This window comes from Lithobates pipiens, unplaced genomic scaffold (genome assembly GCF_037356315.1).
Source record: "Lithobates pipiens isolate NorthernLeopardFrog02 unplaced genomic scaffold, aLitPip1_a1.2 Scaffold_19, whole genome shotgun sequence".
Taxonomy (NCBI): domain Eukaryota; kingdom Metazoa; phylum Chordata; class Amphibia; order Anura; family Ranidae; genus Lithobates; species Lithobates pipiens.
In genome coordinates this window covers 79,995,848-80,018,884 of record NW_027507764.1, presented here as the reverse complement: position 1 = coordinate 80,018,884, position 23,037 = coordinate 79,995,848, and the positions used below count along the sequence as shown (strand labels likewise).

General features: G+C 43.6%; 1 protein-coding gene across 1 annotated transcript in view; it reads left to right on the top strand.

Moving 5' to 3' along the window:
• Window positions 1-762: 762 nt before the first annotated feature.
• Window positions 763-23,037, top strand: part of SPAG6 (sperm associated antigen 6) — a 151,380-nt gene continuing 129,105 nt past the window's right edge. The window contains exons 1-2 of the mRNA XM_077490957.1: window positions 763-938; window positions 6,497-6,592. Of these exons, the coding sequence (XP_077347083.1) occupies window positions 914-938; window positions 6,497-6,592 (121 nt within the window). The 5' untranslated portion in view covers window positions 763-913. The remainder of the gene's footprint in view (window positions 939-6,496; window positions 6,593-23,037) is intronic.

Genomic DNA, 23,037 nt, shown 5'->3' with positions numbered 1-23,037 from the left:
GTAGTTTTACACCCCCGAACCGCTGGGTTGACACATGGCCGGCTGCGCTTTGCAGTCGGGTGCGTTTCTGTTTACCGTTTCAGGTTGCGAATTTATGCCTGAATTTGCACCTGAAGAACTGGACCCAAGAACGCACTGGGCTCTCCATGTGTTCTTGGGTCCAGTTCTTCAGGTGTCGGCATCCAGATTGGATACTGGTAAAAATGCATCCAATTCGCATATATGTGAACCCAGCTTAATGAACCTGTAGTGACGAATCTCTGGTGACCATAGATAATCAGACAGGCACTCCAACACATTAGAAATTGTATTATTTGCCGCTACAAGCTCGTCATTTTTTTAGCGTTGTGAATTTTTATTTGAAATGTGTATTTATTTTATTATATACTATATATATTATATACAGTGACGTGATTCTGTGTGGTGAAGCAGACAGGCGCACTGAGGACATTCCATGACTGTTATTTATCTCTTTATTATTTTGCACATTTTTCAGTCATGCTCAGTGTTGTGACGGCCAGATCTCCTCAGCTCTGTATTCCCGCCGCCAGGGAAACGCGCCTCACTGAGCACACGTGAGGACACTGACTCTGTGCCCTCACTGTACAACATTCAACATGCCCCTGACGTTTCCATAGCAACCGACACGCAACCCCTCCCCTCTTGGCCGGAGGCTTCGGAGTGTACCATCTGCCTCGTCTAACGGGGGGAGCGGCTGCGTTGCCTTTAGGTCGGCCCGCTCTACACGTGTCGTCGGCTCGGCTCCCCCCAGCAGAGCGAGTTTTTGGAAACGCCCGCATCCGCTGGGGTCGCTATGGAGACGGAGAATTGTTAGGCGCAAGCTGAAGCTGCATCCTGGAGACCAAGAAGCGCTCAACGGAGACAGCAACACCGGACACCGGACACAGCCAGCATGAGCCAGCGCCAAGTCCTGCAAGGTAACAGCTCCGAGCTGGCCATGTATTTCTTATTGTGTCATTATGGTCAGAATACAATAATAGTGCATCTTCCTAGCTGTGATATCCAGGGACAGGGGCAGCTCCTCAGGGATGTCCCTGGAAATGTCTATTCTGTATGAAGGTGGGGTTGTGTTTTACAGCACAAGGTACTGTTTTTTTTCTTTGTTTTTATTTACTTTTTTCTTAACTTTTTTTTTTAACTTTATTGAAATATCACAAAGTGACAACTATTCAGGGCTCTGGCAGTCTCTATCACCTGTGGTCTGTCACTTTTCAGAGGGCGGAAGAACAGCGATCCTTGGGCAATACTGATGCCTTTTTTTTCTTTTATATTTGAAGGGGGAGGGGTATTTATTTTAGCTGAAAATGGGTTTTGTATGTATAGCACGCCACAGCTGTGTGCCACGTGTTTGGCAGCGTGGACTTAATAACCCAAATGGGTGAATCAGCATGCTAATTCACCCAAAAGGGGGAATATCCGCTTTTCTGCCCCCCCCCCACACCGCCACATTTGACACCTTTAGGTGGGGGAGGGGGGAGTGGGTACCTGTTTTTGACAGGAACCCGTCCCCACTTCTGAGAGATATCGCCGCAGTGAGATCACTCGGAAGTTCGCCCCCCCCTCCTCCTTCCCCCGCTACCGGGCTATTCACAAAGCACAGCGCGCTTCACGCATGCGCAGTAGGGAACTGGCTGTGGAGCAGATTCACTGCTGGTTTCCCTATAAGGAATGGCGGTGGCAGCATCCGAGAGCTAATTGGCTGCCGACATGGCGGGATCCCTGGACAGGTAAGTGTGCTAATATTAAAAGTCGGCAGCTACAGTATTTGTAGCTGCACACTTTACATTTTATTGAGGGGGCTGGAGCTCTGCTTTAAAATGGTATTAAAGTGGAACTAAACCCTCCTATCCTTTTTAGCCAAGGAAGCTGCCATCTTAGCCTCTGTTTGATCTGCAGTTGCCATGGTGCTGCACATGTGATCAGTTATGACATTTCATGGTTTGACAGTTTGGTTGAGAGCACAGGCCTACGTGACAGTTAGAATTTATGGCATGCTTGGAACGTAACTGTTTTTTTTAACCGTTAAATCTATGGGTTTAGTTCCTCTTTAAACCCATCAATTTAACAGTTTAAAAAAACTGTTCCTGGCATGCCGGTAATGCTAACTGTCACATTGCTTGTGCTCTCAACCAAACTGTCAAACCATCATATGGCTGGTGTCATAACTGATCACACATGCAACACCATGACAACTGCAGATCAAACAGGGGCTGAGATGGCAGCTTCCATAGCTGAAAAAGATAGGAGGGTTTAGTTCCATTTTAAAGCAAAACTAATCTTTCCAATTACCTCATGCTGGCACCAGCATCTTCTACTGTGTGATGGTTTTAGCCCATCTTCATTGGCCAGTGTCGGATGACGTCACTCCTGCGGGGATGTGCAGGAGCCAGTCATCCTGGCACTTAGGTACCGGCCTGGAGCTGTAACCTGAGAAGATAGAAGGCAGGTAGGAGCAATTTGTTGCAGAAGAGACTTTCTTTAAAGGCAAAACGTTTTTTTTTAGTCTTAATGCTCTCTGCATTTAAGTTATTGTAAACGATCACTGACACGCCCCCGCTGCACAGCCATTTACTGGTGGCTTTAGTGTGCGGCTGTTTCACGTCCCCAAGCTCTTATGCAGCTGAGAACAGAGGGAATGTGATCACTTATAAAAAAGGGAAAAAAGGTGTGTATATATATATATATATATATATATATATATATATATATATATATATATATTTATATTTATTTATTTATTTATTTATATATAAATATATATATATATACAAAAATGTTTTGCCTTTCATTTCTATTTTAAACTGAATGGGTTGTTTTACAAGGTGATCGTTTACAACCACTTGAAGTAACCAGCCTTTTTCTGACACTTTTAAAAATCTGTATTTTTTGCTAGAAAATTACTTAGATCACCCAAACATTTTTTATATATATATATCTATCTATATATATATATATATATATATATATATATAGATAGATATATATATATATATAAAAAATTTAAGCAGTGACCTTTATGTCACACTATTTTTGCGCAGCTGTTTTTCAAAAGCATTTTTTTTAATAAAATATACTTGAATGAATTTAAAAAGAAAAAAACATAATATATACCCCAATTCTTATGTATAATATGATAATATGAAAGATGATGCTATGCCAAGTAAATAGCAGGGATTTTCTCTCACTTGCTGTTTGGCTATGGGACAGGAAGTCAAGGGAAATCTCCGCAATGGTACACAGATGGCAAAAAAAAAGAAAAAAAAAAAAGAGAGGGGTTATAACCCTCCCTTGCTCTATCCAAAATGGAAAAAACATTTTTGCTCATAGTTCTACTTTAAACACTTGCCCGAGCCCGATCTCAATCCAGCACTGTGCCCATCTACAGCAGCTCTTCTCCTGCAGGGCCGAGACACATCGCATGTGTCTATGGACACACAGAGCCCGGCTCGGGATCAAGCCCACACAACTGCCCCCATAGCAAATGGTGGCTATGAGGGCAGACACAGAAGAGGAGCCAAGATCAGATCAGAGGAAGGGGATCGGGGCCACTCTGTGCAATACCACACAGAGCAGATGAGTATGTCGTGTTTATTATTTTAATATAAAAAAAAACAAGCTGTACAATCACTTTCAGTTCCACTTTAATGTTAAACTTCAGTCTTCATCTCAGGTGGCTGGAAGCTGGAAGCAATGATGATTTTGCCACTTCCGGTTTCAGAACTGTCATTCCCCCGGCTACTGTAGCCAGGGAAGCAGCTAAGCAAGTAAGACGTGTGCTTATTTAGCTGCATTGGAGGGTAGACGAGACACTGGGGGTCTAATAGACCCCTGATGTCTTCGTAAAGAGACCCTGTCATCTGCTTATATGATCACATAGAAGGCATTCTTGCCTCTTGTGAAAGCAATAAAATTAGTCAATTCCCTCTTGGCCTATAGTACAATGATGGCCGGGCGGCACAGCTGTAGATCCAGGTGAACGTCATATGACATCTTCCCCAGAACGCTCCTCGTGCGCACCCCATGGGCCATGCTGCGACGCAATTTATCACTCACTGTGCCCAGTGGACACAGTGGATGACAGATCAGTGTACTGATCCACTGCCAGTACCGTGTGATCGATGTGACCAAACACTAGATCACATGACAATTGTACACAATGGATGGCTTCCATTCATTGTGTACTAATGTGTTGATCTCTGTGATTGGTCACTGTGATCACTTAGTACAGACAGGGCCAAACACAGCCCATCTGTAATATGTGATTGGCTATGGCCAATCACAGCTAATCACAAAAAGAAACACTGAATGAATCAATTCCATTTAGTAAAAATGGTTATTTAAAACGATATTCACTGTTATAAGAAATCATAGGGGTTGGTTTAATAAAATTGGAGAGTGCAAAATCTGGTACAGCTGTGCATGGTAGCCAATCAGCTTCTAACTTCAGTTTGTTCAATTAAACTTTGACAATACAACCTGGAAGCTGATTGGCTTCTATGCAGAGCTACACCAAATTGTGCACTCTCCAGGTTTAGTAAATCAACCCCATAATATATGCAAAAAATAAAAAATAAATCCTGATCAAATAGGCAACTCCCATCCTCATTGATCAGTGCTTCCAAATTAAAATGGAGGGCCACCCTGGAAAAAAAATACATTAAAAATTAAAAAAAAAATCAGAAAAAAAAAAAGATTTTTTTTTTTTTAACTTAACAAAAATGCCTGTTGCTGTTTCTAATCTGCCTCTTCCTCCTCCGCGGAGATCTTCTGTCTTCTCTCCTCCATGTTGCGTCTTCTGGGTAATGGGTCGCGCTGTGTTCTGGGAACTGTGTGTCCCAGAACACAGCGTGCCCCATTCACAAAGCGCTGCACGACTCGTGCATGGGCAGTAAAGCCGCAAGGCTCCACTGCCTGTTTCCCTTAGCCAAAATGGCGGTGCCGGGACTCGAGAGCCGAGGGACGGGCCAGCCTCGGGCGGCCGACATTGCGGGCGCCCTGGACAGGTAAGTGTGCTTATTAAGTCAGCAGCTACAGTGTTTGCAGCTGCTGACTTTTATTTATTTATTTTTTAAACCGGCCCCTCCCCTTTAACCACTTAAGGACCGCCGCATGGCAATGTACGTCGCGCAATGGCACAGACAGGCACAAGCACGTACATGTACGTGTTCGCCTTCCAGCGGGTGGGGGGTCCGATCGGACCCCCTCCCGCTTGATGCGGCGGTCCGTTTCATTCTGTTCATTCTGTGAAGCCGCGATGACGTCACTCCCACGCATGCGCACGGGAGCCGACACACGCGGCAGCTCCGTCGTTGAGAATGCCGCGCTCAGTGCGCCTGCGTACCGCTGTCTACGGCGCATGCGCCGTAGACAGCGGTGCCTATTTTCGGGCACATATCTCCTAAACCATATAGGTTTAGGAGATATTTCTTGGACCTACAGGTAAGCCTTAATCTAGGCTTACCTGTAGGTCAAAGTGGTTTGTAAGGGTTTACAACCACTTTAATAACCCTGCAATGTTATTTTATTGTGCAGTCTCCAAACCAATGGGGATACGTCTCTTCACTTCCTGGAGTCACTTCACTAATGATTATCGGATGCAATATTTGTGTTTGTTTGGAAATATCGCATGCAATATTAAAAAAAAGTTAATTCTTCACAGTAAAATATCTAATTTGAGGTAAATATCCTAAATTCATTATAAAATTGAGGTAAAATTTCCAGAAATAATGAGACTGATGGAAGGGGCCAGCCAGGTGCTTCATGAAAACATCACCACACCTGGCCATAGTAAGCAGTGGGCCGGCTCTTGGGAGGAGTTATGCAAATATTAAAATATCTTGACGAGTGCCTGTCAGTCTGCGGGAGCGCACACTTTTAGGTAGACTGTATTTGCAGGTAGACTGCCCTGGGTAATGCCCACATGTGATGCTGAGTCAGAAAATGAGGCAGGCTTTATCTGACTTGCTGCAACAACGAATGCACACTATGAGAAGCTCACAGTATGCAGTGAAATCAGAGTAAGCAATTTCATTACAGGAAAAGAACCAGAACTACTGTGCAAGACTAAAGGAAAGGATGAGTTCAGCTAAAAATCATTTTCCTGTGTCCCCCATTATTTATTTATTTATTGTTCATGTTGTGTGTTCATGTAGCTGGTCTCATATGTTTGAGTAGGTGCCGCGTATTTTATCATCATCTTTTCCTGTGTCTGCAGAAGTAAACATGGACCCTATATATCAAAGTGTCTTCATGAGAAATGTCTGTATTGCTTCACATTTACCTGGAAAAACACTTTGATAAATGAGGCTCCACATTACAATGAACAATCTTCCAATCATCAGCTGAGTCTGCAGGAAAAATAACTTCCTTTACGCTTTGAATGTGTAATCCAATGGCAGTTCTTACAATAGAGCTGCCTGAGCTTAGGCAAGTCTCCGTATCTCCATTATGTAACCGCTCTGCCTTTTTCCTTTAGTTTTCGAGCAATATCAGAGGGCACGGACGCAATTCGTTCAAACGGTCGCAGAGCTTGCCACAAGACCGCAAAACATTGAAACGCTCCAGAATGCAGGTACTTCATCTCACCCAGTAATGCTTGCACTGACTAACTGCTGTTGTATTTCATATACTCCAGTCAAAACACAGGTTTAAGCATATGCTGTTCCTTAAAAAATATCTACATATATTAAAAGATGCATATACCATAAGGCTCCTGAGCACCTGAGCTTAGCGATTTTCTGGCATTTTTTTCAAGTGTTTTTGCAACTTTTTAAAAAGCATTTTTTCCAGCTTTTTACAAGTGTTTTACAGCTTCAAGCATTTTTGTTTCGCCAATACAAAGCACTAGGGGGGAGAGGAGGAGAATACTGGGGGTATTGTACGTGTAAAATTCAGATCGATTGAAAAATGATCGACCAATTTGAATTCTGTGTGAAGAATAGCTGGTTGTTAAGCAGCTTGCCAGGGACGCCAGCCGCCACATCCTTAACAAAGAATAAAAAAAAAGAATGCTGGCAATAAAAAATAAATGCAAAAGACAGAGTGGGGTCCCCCCCCCCAAATCCATATCATGAGGCAGGCATGTGAATGAGTATGGGGTAGTATCCCTACCTATTCACCCTAAAAAGTGAATAAAGACGCAACAAAAGTTTTTGACAAGTTCTTTATTAAAAAATAAAAAACAATGTCCCCTGACGTAGATCCACCGGCAGTCACGCCGCCCGTTGCATTGGCAAACCCTAAAAAATAAAAAGCTCCACTTGAGACGAAGGCTAACCACCGACTGTCTGCTCCTCCATGTGGAATTTATTCAATAGTTAAGGGGCCGAGTAAACCGATGACGTCAGCACGTGACCCGTCCCCTTGTGACGTCACCAACTGGTACATGCTGGGGCGGTGATGACGCACAGGGCGGGGTCACCCGCTGATGTCACTGCCCCCCCTTTCCTGGCCTGCTGGGCTGCATACTCGGATAGGGGCCTGGCATGAATTGGAGGGTATGAACGGGGAATAACAGAAAGATTTTTGTATTTTAGCAGCTTCCAAGCAATTATATCTCTCCGAACATTCAGTTTTTTTTTTTTATCCCTTTCCATATTATCATAATATTAGTCATTGAAGTAGTAGCCACTGAAGTACAGAGATATATGATCCTCAACGCATTTATCAGACCAAAGGTATACTTCCTCAGGAGGAGCAAGGAAGTTGGACATCTATATCATTGCAAACATAAAAAGAGTCAGACACATACAAAAAAATCACTTGCTATAACGTTTCATGATTTATTATAAAAACGTTTGAAGCATTCATGGGTGTGGCCATAAAAAATTCTCAAAGAGGGGACATCACAGTGGGAGTCACCAACTTTGATCTTGCACAAATAAATATATGTAGAGAACAGCCGGGGGAAGTGAATTAGAATAGTCCACTTTATTTCCAGTCACCTTAAAAGAGATCTAAAAAAACAAACAGTCATACGCACCTTACTCACCATACTCATATAGATGGCTGCAGCACCGATCCCAGCTGTCCCCTTTTGACCAAGAACTGAACAATCATAAGACTGCTGATTGCTCAGGTCTCTGTCTTCTTCTGAGCAGTGAGACTGGAGCGCTGGGCTGTGGAGGGGACAGGAGGGGCTGGCTCAGGCTCGCTGAGAGCCTGAGCCAGCTTCCAATCCAGGCTTCTGGGTGGATCCTGATTGTAAAGTTGGGATCAATCCAGAGCCTAAACCGGCTGAGTGATGTCAACTCACTGTCAGTTGAAAATGGGTCACAGGAGTGCAGAACAAAGAACACAGACAATACTGGTGACCAGTTTTTAGCCCTCTGCTTGTCACGTTTTGGCAGAGCTTCCAAAGCTCGGGTCCTCCTTATGTTCTCAGCATTAAGACTTTTCAACAGATATCAATCAGATTTAAACCTTTAAATCTGATTGATTTTTATTTTTTTATTTTTGAAAAGCCTGTGGTGTGCAAAACACACCCAGAAACCTCCACCCGGTGATAAAAAAAGTGCACACACATCAAGAGTGAACACAAAAACATGCAACGGGTGTCCTACTGTCCTCCACTAGGAAGGACCTTACCCTGATCCCCCGGGGCGTTAGGCTCCAGACTGGCACTGAGGTACCATACATGGCCCATCTGGCCGAAGCCAGACGAACGCCTTTCTCCGGAAGGTCTGCCGAAACAGACCCACCCAGGTACTAGGGTGGAGGCTCCCCCGAAGGGAGACCCCCAAGGAGAGGGCAAACCAAGCCAGAAGGCCTATGTCCACCCTCCCACAAAACTTTCAGGGTTGGCCGAGGACCGACACCCTACTCGTCAAACGTGCAGTGACAAAACATAAAACGTGACACAACACACAAAGATAAATAAATAAATAAAGTGGGGAAGAGATAGTGAAGAAGGAGAGTGAAAAGGTGGCCATTGTGTAATACAATGACCAGTAAGGAAGTAGACCCTCCTGTTTATTTACAGGAATTAAAAATTGCCCACGCTGGTTTATATGGTTGCTGTAGGTCCAGGGTTATAGTGAGGACCTATAGATTCTTTAATTTAGCTTGTTGCTTACCAAATATCTTCCAGTGTTAGAATAAAGCAGGTCGGCATTAGTAAATGTAGTGTTTTTAATGGGAAAATGCTGTTTGTTTCCACCCAGCTGAGTTGCTACATTTTAGCATAGAAATCATGCTCAATGTGTCACACAAGTTTGGGTGAATGCAATCCACTTCCCAAAATGCTATACCCCAGTTCTGGAGCTTCTTTGGGCAGATTGTTGCACGTAGGGCAGCCCATTCAAGTGAATGGGCTGCCCTATGCGTTTTGCGTGAAAACACTCCAAAACACCCCAGAAAAAGCATGTAGGAATGTGATTTCCAGCTGCACAGGGATGTAAATGGGTGTTAACAGCTGAGTGTCTCCGTCCACTCCCTCCTATGTACTTGTATATCTGCCCATACACTGTGCAATCTGATTGCGTGGCAAACTTATCCTTTAAGGTGATTGTAAAGGCAGAAGTTTTTTTTTATCTTAATGCATTCTATGCATTAAGATACAAAAAAAAACTCTGCCTGCAGCAGCCCCCCTCAGCCCCCCCAATACTCACAAAAGCCCCATCTCCGTCCAGCGATGTGCACGAGTGCCTCAGCCGCCCGACACTGTCCCTCCTGATTGACTGAAACACAACAGCGGCGCCATTGGCTCCCGCTGCTGTCAATCATAGTCAGTTAGCCAGTCAAGAAATAGTGGGGATGGGGCCAAAACGGAGCTCCGTGTCTGAATGGACACACAGAGCTGCTGTTCGGCTCTGGTGCCCCCATAGCAAGCTGCTTGCTGTGGGGGCACCCGACAGGATGGAGGGGCCAAGAGAGCCGGTGAGGGACCTGAGAAGAGGAGGATGTGGGCTGCTCTTTGCAAAACCATTGCAACGTCTGCATATACTGTACTGCACTAGTCTGCTTATTACTACTTGTTCTGGTTCAGTGACTCAAAGTATACTCAAAGGCATGTGTAATAGGCAACTAGGATGTTTAAAAGGGAATTGTCAATTTCTCTTTTAAAGGAACTCTATGACTATATAGACTCTATGGCAGGGGTCTCAGACTGGCAGCCCTCCACCTGTTGCAAAATTACAAGTCCCATCATGCCTCTGCCTGTGGGAGTCATGCTTGCAAATGTCAGCCTTGCAATGCCTTATGGGACTTAATTTCGCAACAGCTGGAGGGCCACCAGTTTGAGACCCCTGCTCTATTGGGTTGATTTACTAAAGGCAAACAGACTGTGCACTTTGCAAGTGCAATTTCCCCAGAGCTTAGTAAATGAGCAGAAACTCTGCTTATTTCCATCACCCAATCATACGCAAGCAAAAATGCATTTATTTTTTTCCTTGCACATGATTGGCTATTCTTTGCAAAATAAAACCTCACCTCATTTACTAAGCTTCTTAGCAACTGCACTTTGAAAGTGCACAGTCTATTTGCCTTTAGTAAATCAACCCCTATACGACTCTATACTCACCTACTCTTTGCTGCCCCAAGTCAGATCTTCCTGGTTCATCCCACAATGCTTTGCTGGGACCCTTAGAAGCCAAGCACCAGGATTAATGGCGTGTACACACGGTTGGACTTTCCAGCAGAAAAAGTCAGACGGAATAATTTCTTCGGATATTCCGATCGTGTGCGGGCTTCATCTGACTTTTTTTTTCTTCTAAAATTCTGACGGACCTAGAAATAGAACATGTTTTAAATCTTTCCTACGGAATCAATTGGTATCGGGAAAACCATTTGTATGCTGTTCCGACGGACCAAAAACGATGCATGGGCAGCTATTGGCTGCTGGCTATTGAATTTCCTTTTACTAGTCCCATCGTACGTGTTGTACGTCACCGCGTTCTAGACGATCAGACTTTGGTGTGATCGTGTGTAGGCAAGACAGTTTCAGCGGAACACCATCGGAACTCGGTCAGAAAAACAGTCAGAGTTTATACTGATGGAAAAACCGTCATGTGTACGCGGCATAAGGGCTGTCATATGGGCAGAGTGAAAGTCTTTATCCCTGTGTAAGATACAAACAAAACAAGGTTATATAGGCCTTCTTCTAATCCTTCCTGCAAGCAAATGGAACAACAGGGGGTGTAAAGGAAAGGTTAGTATAAGCATCGGGGGAAAGAGGTGTGATTTACGAGTCAACATCATCCCCTCCCCACCACTCACACATTGCCCCCATCCTTTCCAGACCCCTACCTTTTTTATGTAAGTTCTGCAGTCCGGGCAACAGACATCACAGGTCCTCTTTCTCCTCTTCTCCCTCCTATGGTGAGCGGGTCCTGAATGCCTGTACCATATCTATCTGTTTAACTGTTTTTCACTTTTTTTCATTTGAATAATATTAATTCAGTCTCTAACATTTAATTCCATTCTAAACATGCCTAATCTGAAAGAACATTTTATTAAAAGAAGTGTGTTTTTTTTTTTTTTGACCTTCAGAGTTTCTTACTGGGTTTCATTCGCCAAGTTTTATTAAACCAATAGGATTAATAACCCGCAGATTGCTTTTTTATTTATTAGTGGTAAGGAGTTTAAAGCCCTGCAAAGTGATTTTACTTTGATTAGCAGCAAAGTGATTATAGGCCTTTTGTAATGCGTCTTCCACTTGATTACCATTAAAACAGTTAATGCCCCGTAAAGTTGATTTATAGCCATCAAATCCTGATCGCTGCAAGTCAATCAAGGAGTTTTGAAATAGTGTCTCAATTCAAGGTTATACATTGTGAGAGGAAAAGAGAGGAAATTAGCTTAGTATTCAACTATTGCCTTTTCTAAAGACTCATCTCTTTGGGGCATCAGAAAACAGGAAAGGGTGCCAGCTAAGTGTACCATTAAAACCAGTTTATTAAAAGAAGGACAATTGGCAACTCACTGTAGAGTGAAACCAGATTGGTCCTATATTAGAATCTGCCTGCAACTGTTCCACACAACTTGTGGTATACTCTTGCTCGTGTGGATGTTTTATATTGGGAGAACCATTAGAACCCGTCGAAAACAATTTGGCAAACATCGTTGGCTTTTTGAGGGGGGTAATGATAAATGCAGTGTCTCCTAGGCATTTCCTAGAACACCACAAAAAGTCCAACCAGGGCTTTACGGGTGTGGACCATTGAATGTATTTCCAGGAAATATTCACCAGGAGAAAGGTTCAAAAAAATGTTCTCAGCAAAAAATATTTTGGATCTACTGGCAGTTCCCAAGTTACGAACAGGTTAGAGACTGCCTGTTTGTTCCGAAGTCGGATTTGTTCGTAATCCAGACGTGCATGCGCAGAACGGCGTTTCCGATGTTTTCCGCCGTCTTCCGACATCGATTTCCGTTTTTCTACCATTCGTAAGTAGGAGTCGTTCGCGATTTGGATTATCGTAACTCGGGGACTCCCTGTTTAAACTTAGTTTAATGCTAAACTTAGCTGGCGCCCCCTTTCTGTTTTCTGATTACTTACAGATGTGACTTCAATCTGATGTGGAGCAGCCACTAACGTTATATTATACATTATTTGGGGAATTATTTATTTAAAAACAACGAGGACTTTCTTTTTTGGTCTTTTCATTACAGGCATACCCCACTTTTAAGTACACAATTTGGTTTTATTTACTAAAGCTAAAAAGTTCAAAATCAGGCTCACTTCTGCATAAAAACCAATGAGCTTCCAGGTTTTAATAGCCTCCCTAGCGGTAATCCCGAGTCTGGCTCGGGTTGGGAATTTACTAGCAGGAGCAGTAACCCCGAGCCAGACTCGGGATCGCATCGCTGGATGCAGGGGAGGACACAGGGAGAGTTACTTACCTTGTCCCACACGCTGCGTGATCGAGCTGTCCTCCGCTTGATTCACAGTGCCGAATGCCGCCGAGCTCCGTTCCCTGCGACGTTACGACGCACGGGAGCGGAGAACGGCGGCAAATTAAAAAAAGTAAAAACACACAAAACACACAAAGCACTGTAATCTTACAGATTACAGTACTGTATTCAAAAATACACACCCCCTTTGTCCCTAGTGGTCTGTGCAGTGCCCTGCATGCACTTTTATATTATAAATACAGTTTTTTCTGCCTGAAATTTGGAGATTGCCCATAGCAACCAAAAAGTGTCCCTTTTTCAGTGTTTTAGGATTTGATTACATTATTGAATAATTTTTATTATTCTTTATTATATTATAAACTTTATCATACCCGGGATGTCTGCTAGACTCTGGTTTGAAGAGATTTAAGAGCGTTATTCCTAAGAATTACAGGACTACAAAATAAAACGCCAAATTTCCATACATAATAATTGTACCGCTTTCAGCACCTAATTCCAGACTGAATCATACCGCCAGGGAGGTTAACAAAACGTAATTGAACAAGCTGGGGTTAGAAGCTCATTGGTTTCTATGCAGAAGTGAGCCTGATTTTGCACTTTCTAGCTTTAGTAAACAAACCCCATTGTGTACTTAAAAGTGGGTTATGCCTGTGTATGGATTCATATTCATGAGCACCTGCTCTCCTTTTATCTATCTAGCACCATTATTTTGTCCTTTTTATATCTCTTCGGGGAAACCCATCTCACTTCTACATAACAACTGAAATGGTTTCCAGTGCTCCAGGGCAGTGGGCCGGAGAGCGAGCGATCATCACCAGTACAATGGCCGTGGTCTTGGCGCGCGTTCGGAGCATGCGTGCTCCTTCCTCAGGCCTCCCGCGCACCGATCTCAGCTGAGGTTAAATAAGGGCAGCGGTGCCGGTGGACAGCAAGGCTCAGCGCTCTGGCTCCAGCTATAACCCCACAGACACAGCACAGTAAGTGTCGGCTGCGGGAACATGCCAGTAGAGTAATACATTAAATAAACAGTGGTTTATTCATGACGCAAACAACAAGGAATTAGAGTATAAAAACATAAAATCAAAAAGTGAAAAATATATAGAAGTAAACGATAATGTCATAAAATGATCTGTCCAAAATAAAAGGGGCGTAAATGATAAAATGATAAAATAAAAACAATGGATGGGTCTAAAAGGTCAGCTCTCCATCCAGAGGGACTTCACTGCTTGGTCTCTTTTACATGCCATTTACTTGGTCTTATCCTGTAAGTGCAATACCTAATAAATGTTCCTTTTTGCTTCACATAATGCACTTAGATTGGCGCTGCTTCTCTCCCATCCTCTTTACCTACAGAGCCACTTCTTACTCTGATGGCTGGCTGCCTATTCACTAAACACATTCAATTTTAGTTGACTAAAAGGATGTTATTCTTCTAAAATGTACTGGAGATTTTAGTCGACTAAAATACAACTAAAACGAAAACAATTGCAGATGATTAAATGGGACTAAAACTAAAATGGCATTTTAGTCAAAAGACTATAACTAAAACGAAATCAAAATTTTATGGCAAAATTAACACCAGTGCTCACTATGCAGCAGAGCAGTCACTTAGCTCAGGACCCAGAAGCTAGTGGCAATCACTGTAGTAGCGGTTCCTAATACGGGTACCTTCCGCCTTCACAGGGATTGGCCAGGTATGGCACATACATACTTGCATTAGTCCAAACAGGACCAATGTAATTATTTAAAAAATTTACCTTTTAGGCCCCTTTCACACTTGTGCGACTTGTCCTGCAACTTGTTCGACTTGTCCTGCAACCCCATGCTTTCCAATGGGTACTGTTCCTATCTGTGCGACTTCAAGCTGCACCGACTTCAAAGTAGTCCCTGCACTACTTTGGTCCGACTTTAGTTACACAGGCATTCCCTGAAATAGCAGGAAAATGGCGCGACTTTGAAGTCGTGGTAGTGTGAAAGGGGCCTTAAGTAAATAATATCTGCTGGTAAGAAAGTACTACTCGCAAGTAGACATTATTTACTAAAAGGCCCCTTTCACACTCCTGCGATTTGAAAGTTGCACGATTTTGCAGATGCGATTTTGACACAATTTGCCACGATTTCAGGGAACACCCTTTGTAAACTAGAGATCTATGGACCTCAACTCACCTAAAAGTCAAACCAAAGTAGTACAGGGACTACTTTGCAGTCAATGTGACTTGAAGTCGCACAGATATGAATGGTACTCATTGGAAATCATGGGGTACGACTTGTCATGCGACTTTGCAGTCCCAAGTTGCAGGACAAGACACACAAGTGTGAAAGGGGTCTAACTCCAAGTTATGAAAAAGCATATCTCTCAAACCGTGCTAAGTCTAGTCCCATACATGCACCATGTAACCCACAAAATGCATTGGCAGTACACCAGAAGGCCTCTGCTAGATGAGATCTGCCTTAGGAGATCTACTGAGCCTTAGTTGGATATAAATGTTAATGCATAAGCACAATTTTGTAACTTTGACATGTGTTAGTAAAACCGTACATATCATCACAACTACTTTTTAGATCCAGGTTAATTAAACCTTGTTTTTTTTTCAGGGCAAATGTGACTTTTATTTGGTGGTAAATGGTAATGGATATCTCCTGATTTTTTTATTTTTTCATTATCAAAGGAAAATTGGCCCAAAATAGTAAAATAAAAAAATAAATAAATAAAAATTGAAATGTATCTGTATATTTCTTGTTACTGCCATAATCTACCACCAAAAATCAACACAAAATAAATTCTCCTGCTCCTGACGATCGCAGCGATAACACATGTGTATGTTCATTGTTGTTTGTACCTGTAGTACAGCCCAGAAACAATAGTGCGCTTTTTGCCTTTTTTTTTTATCCTAGCTAAAACACACTGACGCTACCGGACACTGATACTAATTTGAAAACTTTTTTTTTTTTTAATCATGGCCAAAATATACTGACCATGGCCTTTGACCCTTACTTTAACCCAAACACTAACCTTGGGCCTGACCTAGATCAAACATCGGTCTTGGTATTTTTTTAATTATTATTTTATTTTATATTTTTTTATTTTTTTACACACACTTTTTTTTTTCTCTATGCAAGGAGAGAGAAAGATGCAATGTATCTTTCCTCTCCATTCAGAGAGAGAGAGAAACACAGGTGCGGGGCTTCACAGTCACTGATCACTGTGGTAGCCAATCGGAGGCTATCACAGCGATCAGGTGACTGGGAAGCGGTAGTTCCAGCTCCCAAACGTTAGTACGGGACCCGGGGCTCTTGGTAAGACCCCGATCTCTGTGCTGGGAGCATGCCGTGTGGCGCGCTCCCAGCTCAAATACAGATACGCAGATATGTGGCCCCACAGAAAAAGGCCCAGTTCATTGTGGTCGCATATTTTATTTTTATTTCAGTTACTTATATAACGCCATCAATTTACGCAGAGCTTTACATAGACATTGCACATTCACATCAGTCCCTACCCTCAAGGAGTCAATCTAAGGTCCCTAACTCACATTCATACATACTAGCATACTAGGGACAATTTAGACAGGATTCAATTAACCTACCAGCATGTCTTTGGAGTGTGGGAGGAAACCGGAGTACCCGGAGGAAACCCACGCAGGCACAGGGAGAACATGCAAACTCCAAGCAGGTAGTGTCGTGGTTTGGATTCGAACCAGTGACCCTTCTTACTGCTAGGTGAAAGTGCTAACCACTACACCACTGTGCCGCCCATATCTGTGTACTGTTGGCATCAAGGGGGTTGATAACAGGCTGTAATACTTAGAATCCATAGCCAGGTATCCCGTGTTTGTTATAGGGCAGATTCAGTTCAAAAAGGACTAGGAATGATCTCTACAGCACATGCTTCCAGTAACGTGTCTGAAACTAGGGGAACAGACAGGCAGAATATACTTTCCTTTGTAACATGAAATGTATCCCCAATATGGCCTCCAGTTTTAAGGCATTGGGCTTTATTTACGAAAGGCAAATTCACAAAGTGCACTTGAAATTGCACTGAAAGTCACTGTAAATATGAAGGGTAGATCTGAAATGAGGGGAAGCTCTGCTGATTTTATCATCCAATCATATGCAAGCAAAAATGCTGTTTTTTATTTTCCTTGCATGTCCCCCTCGGATCTACAGCGACTTTACTTCTAAGTGCAGTTTCAGTGCAATTTCAAGTGCACTTTGCACTTGTAGTTTGCACTTGTAGTGCAAAGTGGATTTGCCTTTTGTAAATAACCCCCAATGGGCGCTATAAATCCTTAAAGAGGAGCTGCACAAAAAAAAAAAATATTAAAAGCCAGCAGCTACTAATATTGCAGCTGCTGACTTTTAATAATATCACACTTACCTGTCCCAGGTTCCAGCGATGTCGGCGGCAGATGACGAGCGATCGCTCGTCTCGCTGCAGCCACCGCCGCCATCCTCTGTCAGGGAATCGGGAAGTGAAGCAAGAGGGCTTCACTGCCCGGTTCCCTACTGCGCATGCGCGAGTCGCGCTGCGCTGGTTCCCCGCTGTGTCTCTGGGAACTGTGTGTTTCCCAGAACACAACGGGGGGCGGAGCCATGCGGCGGTGGGCGGAGCCATGCGGCGGTCTGGCCGGAAGTGGGTGCAGTTACCTGGATTATCCAGGTAACTGCACCCCCCTCCCCCCCGAAAGGTGCCGATTGTGGCACCGGAGGGGGGGAGGGATAATACTAGCGGAACTTCCCCTTTAGGGTGAAGAACCGCTTTAATTCTCTGTATCTATGATATCTGAAGGTATTTTGATAAAATCACTCATCGTGATTCAAGCTGTTCTGCTTTTAATATGATCTTGTATATTCTGGCAGCTCTATGTAAAAAAAAAAAAATTCTTCAAAACTCAGGGGGAGCTTATTAATGCAGAATAAATCAAACCCACAGCCAACATTTTGGTCCACAATGTGAAACCTTTTTATATTTTATTTTTTTATGATGTTTTAGAAATGCATTTTTCACCTTTATTTATCAGCTGAATGCTCTGTAAATAAGCAATGTGACATGACAGTGAGTCTTGTACTGTAATAACTGCATGTCTCCAGTGGATCGAGCAAAACAATGTGAGCTTGATTATCTCCATTCTCCCTGGGGAGTAAGGGTCTTCATGTCAATGTGGGGAAAGCTACAAGTCTGCTTTAATGCAGGAAAAACAGCAGGGAGGCAACAGACAGAGAGGACTGGGTGTTTGTAAGTGCGGATACAGTTTCATACATGATTACTTGTTTGAAAGAAAGGCGAATGTTATGTGTTTCTGGATGCAAACCAAAGATGATAAAATCAAGCTAAACAAGGATGCAATAGGTGAATTTGCTGTCTTTGTAAAATAAGCAATAAAGCACTGTCAAATATATTGATTTGTCCCAACTGTCATTTTGTGTCAGAGTGCACACACATTCTGGTGCCCACAAGCACCTTCAATAATCCTTTAAAGCAGTAGTAAACCCGCAAATTTTTTTTTTTTTTACTACCTGCAAAGCAAAAGGCATAATGAGCTAGTATGCACCGCATACTAGCTCATTATGAAATACTTACCTTAGAACGAGGCCCCACATCTGGCCCGATCCACGCCGAGGGAGCTGACATGCTCCCTCTGCGTTTCCTCCGGGTATCGCGGCTCCGGCGCTGTGAGTGGACGGAGCCGCGATATCGTCACTCCCGCGCATGTGCGCTGGAGATTTCATCCCGGCCAGGTCCGGCCACTGCCGGTGTTCTGCCGTATAGTGTCCGGCCATCAAATAGTTTCCATCCAGTACTGCGCACGCGCAGTACGGAGCAGACGAAGCTTCGGAAAATCTCCGAAGCTGAACGGCGCCTGCGCCGTGAGTGGAGGTGGTAGCCCCACCATCCAAGCGGACATAGGGTTGTGAATATTAGAGGGCCCCTCGCAGGCGAGCTTCGCTCGCCACGCTTCGGGCTCGGCCTCGCTGCGCTCGGCTCTTTTTTATTCCTACTCTATGTCCACTTGGATGGTGGGGCTAGAACCTGGACTCACGGCGCAGGCGCCGTTCATCCTCGGCAATTTTCGTAATCTGTGTTGCTGTGTACTGCGCATGCGCAGTACGCAGCGGACACTATCGGATGGAGGACGTTATATGCCAAGACACCGGACTTTCAGCCGAGAATCCCCTTGTGCGCATGCGCCGCTGCAGTCAGCGGCGCATACCGAGGGGAATATCTCCTAAACCGTACAGGTTTAGGAGATATTTTTTTTACCTACGGGTAAGCCTTATTATAGGCTTTCCTGTAGGTAAAAGTTAAAAAAATGAGTATACAACCACTTTCATTTTGTTGTTGGGTTCCCGGATAGCTCTTGGGTCCCAGTTACACACTATGAACTGTGTTTTGTCATCTAATCGGCTTAGGACGCAGACACAGAGGCCCATACAGCATGGACAACCACTTTTCTATGCATAATGCAGAATGGAGCTGCGTGCAGACAGCCTATGTTAAAGAGGAAGTAAAGGCTATTTAAAAAACAAAAAAATAAAAGTGCAACCTGCAAGGCAAAGGCATGAATAACTTACCTGAGAACGAAGCCCCCGAATCGGTCCTCCTCCTTTATCTTCGCCGCTGCCATGTATCCCGGAGTGACTTCCGGGTCTCGCTGCTCCGGCGCTGTGATTCGCCGGAGCCGCATGCGCACGGGAACCGACACGATCGTCATATCGCCGCGATCTGTGGCGTGCTCAGTGCACCTGCTCGCTGCTGTCTATGCCGCATGCGCCGTAGACAGCGGTGCCTGTCTTTTTGGAAATATCTCCTAAACCTTGTAGGTTTAGGAGATATTTCTTGGACCTACAGGTAAGCCTTAATCTAGGCTAACCTGTAGGTCAAAGTGGATGGTAAGGGTTTACAACCACTTTTAGCTAGGTTCATATTTATGTGTTGTAAAATTGCATGCATTCCTGCAATGCACAAAAAATGTGCATCCCTTTTTGCAGGCACGCAGCGATGCCATTAATTCCTAATGGTGTCCAAACAAACCTTACTAATGCGCTGTGCCAAAACACATGGTAACAAAGTACCATGCATTTTGGTGTGGGGCGATTCGAAAATGGGTCTTGCACTTTTTGTGTGTGATTTTTGCAATTAGGGCAGCCCAGTGAATTATTAGGCGGCACTAAATGCGACACACAAAAAGGTACATGCACAATTTCACCTGTATAGGTGTGAACAAAGTCTAAAGCCTCGTACACAAGGTACAATTGTTGACCAACCAAGTGTCTGATTTTTGTCAAAAGGGCGTGTGCCAGGATCTTGTCTTGCATACTAATGGTACACAATTGTCGTGCCACAAACATGAATGTAGTGACGTACTACAAGGAATTTCAGCTATACGGTTTAGGAGATATTTACAAAAAGACAGGCGCATGTGCCGTAGACAGCGGCGTGCAGGCGCACTGCACGCTGCAGATCACGGTGATATGTTGCTCGTATCTGCTCCCGTGCGCATGCGCGGGAGTGACGTCATCGCGGCTCCAGGGAATCACAGCGCCGGAGCAGTGAGACCCGAAAGTCACTCCGGGATACATGGCAGTGGCAAAGATAAAGGAGGAGGACTGCTTCGGGGGCTTTGTTCTCAGGTAAGTTATTCATAATGAGCTAGTATGCTATGCATACTAGCTCATTATGCCTTTGCCTTGCAGGTTGCATTTAAAAAAAAAAAATAGCATTTACTTCCCCTTTAAGTCTGTCCAAACAAGAGTCTGGTAGACATCCCGGATATGATAAAGATTGAAACACTAAATCCTAAATTATAGTATAATAAATAACTATAAATAATTATAACAAATAATAATATAATAATAATAACATTTATTCAATAATTTAATCAAATCAAAAACACTGAATTTTACTCAGCTGCAGAATTGTCGTTGTTGTTACTTTCAGGGTTTGATGACGAATTTCTCCACAAGTCACTATCTCTCAATTCTGCGAGTGTTTCTAATTTATTATCGCCGTTTTCTAGCTGGTCTAAAACCACTTTTGACATAAAGGGACGCTTTTTGGTTTCTATGGACAATCTTAAGTTTTCAGGCAGAAAGAACAGTATATATAATATAAAAGTGCATTTAGGGCATTGGACAAGTCACTAAGGACAAAAGGGATGGGAAATAATTTGATACAGTAATGTAATCTGTAAGATTACTGTGTACTGTATGTGTTATGGGTTTTTCACTTTTTGAATTTAGCGCCAGGCTCCGCCCCCATGTGTTGCGTCACTCACAGGGAAGGAAGCATGGAACACAGAGCATTGAGTACACAGCCCGCGGACACAACGGGAGGATATCACAGGATCCTGGGGACAAGGTAAGTAAGTTTACCTGGATATGCGATGCGATCCCAAGTGGCTCGGGGGTTACCGCTTTTGGTATGAAAATTCACCCCCAGCCACACGGGAATACCGCTAAGGAGGTTAATTTGTAGGAATTTCCTCTCACTTCCTGTTTTGGCTATTGGACAGGAAGGGAAGGGAAATCTCCCCAATGGGACAAAGAGGGTAAAAATAAACTTGGCGGGTTATAACTCTCCCTTACTTTATCTAAAAAGAAAACAAAAATGTGTTGTCTATAGTTCTACTTTTAATTTCATAAAATAAAAAAGTTGCATACTGTAGAGTGTTTAGAAATATCATCAGTGTTGGGTGTCAAATAACTTATATGCCACATTTTGTTTTTATTTATTACTGTAAATCTAATCTAAAACTTGCCGATCATGCTAAAATATCATGTAGTGTAGATTTACTAATTTTAATGGAAATGATTTTAAGGGATCTCCTGTGGTTCAAAAGGTTGTCCAATGTGCTCTCTACAAAAGCAGAAGTTTGATTTGCCTACTTCTTACAAAAGGTCTGTAATCATTAAAGCTGAATTCTAGGTATGTGTTTTTTTGTTTGTTTTTTGCACAGTAACAAATTCCATACCTGCCCAATCCCTGTGGAAGCAGAGAATCATAGTACAGGCATACCCCACTTTTAAGTACACAATGAGGGTTTATTTACTAAAGCTAGAAAGTACCAAATCAGGCTCACTTCTTCATAGAAACCAATGAGCTTCCAGGTTTTATTACCAAAGCTTAATTGAACAATCTGGGGTTAGAAGCTCATTGGTTTCTATGCAGAAGTGAGCCTGATTTTGCACTTTCTAGCTTTAGTAAATAAACTAACTAACTTAAAAGTGGGGTATGCCTGTAGTGTCTGCTGCTACTATAGAGATCCTCACTGTCTTCTGGGTCCCGTGCCGAACCGCTGCCTTTCTGCATAGTAAAAACAGAAGTTTTCTTGCTCGTCATGGGCGCCATTCAGAGAACACTTGCATTTTTCTCATTAAATGCAAAGCGTTCTGTGATTGGATAAGGTGAAGCCTCCATCTTAACCAATCAGAGAATGCCTTGTATTCATATTATGTACATTGCAAGAAGTATAGCTTGGCCTTGGAAATGTACAGTTTTTATAATGCTGGGTAAAGACTGACATCAGACCATCACTGAAGGGCAATTGGTCTCAGAGGATAGGTGGACAAATCCAATCAGCAGATGAAGACAGGAGAGCTGGTAGTAGAGGTGGTTGGAGGGGGGTGGGTTTGGGGTGGCATGGAGTGGCATGGAGTGTCAAGTGTAAGGCCGCGTACACACGCGGGGACTGTTCGCCCAACTTTGTTCGTCAAACAGTTTGAGCGGACAGTCCGCTCAAAATTAGCATGGACGGACTTGGCCACACACGACGAACGAACAGTCCGCTGAAACTTGCGCGATGACGTGAACGGCACGTACGACGGGACTAGAAATACGACGTCCTATACACTGCAATGCAACCTTCGGCGTGTAAATCCTTTCTGAGCATGCGCGGAACTTAGTTTGACGAACAAGCCTACACACGGGCGGACTGTCCGCTCAAACCAAGTTTCAGCGGACAGTTTTACGGAATTTCCGAAAAACTTTGTTCGTCAGACTGTCCGCTGAAACTGTCCGCTGAAGCCCACACACGAGCGGACTGTCCGCCGAAACACTGTTCAGCGGACAAAGTTGGGCGAACAGTCCCCGCGTGTGTACGCGGCCTGAAGGTTATTTACCTTTCTCTCTAAAAACTATAAAACCATTTTAAACAGCTAAAACACAACACT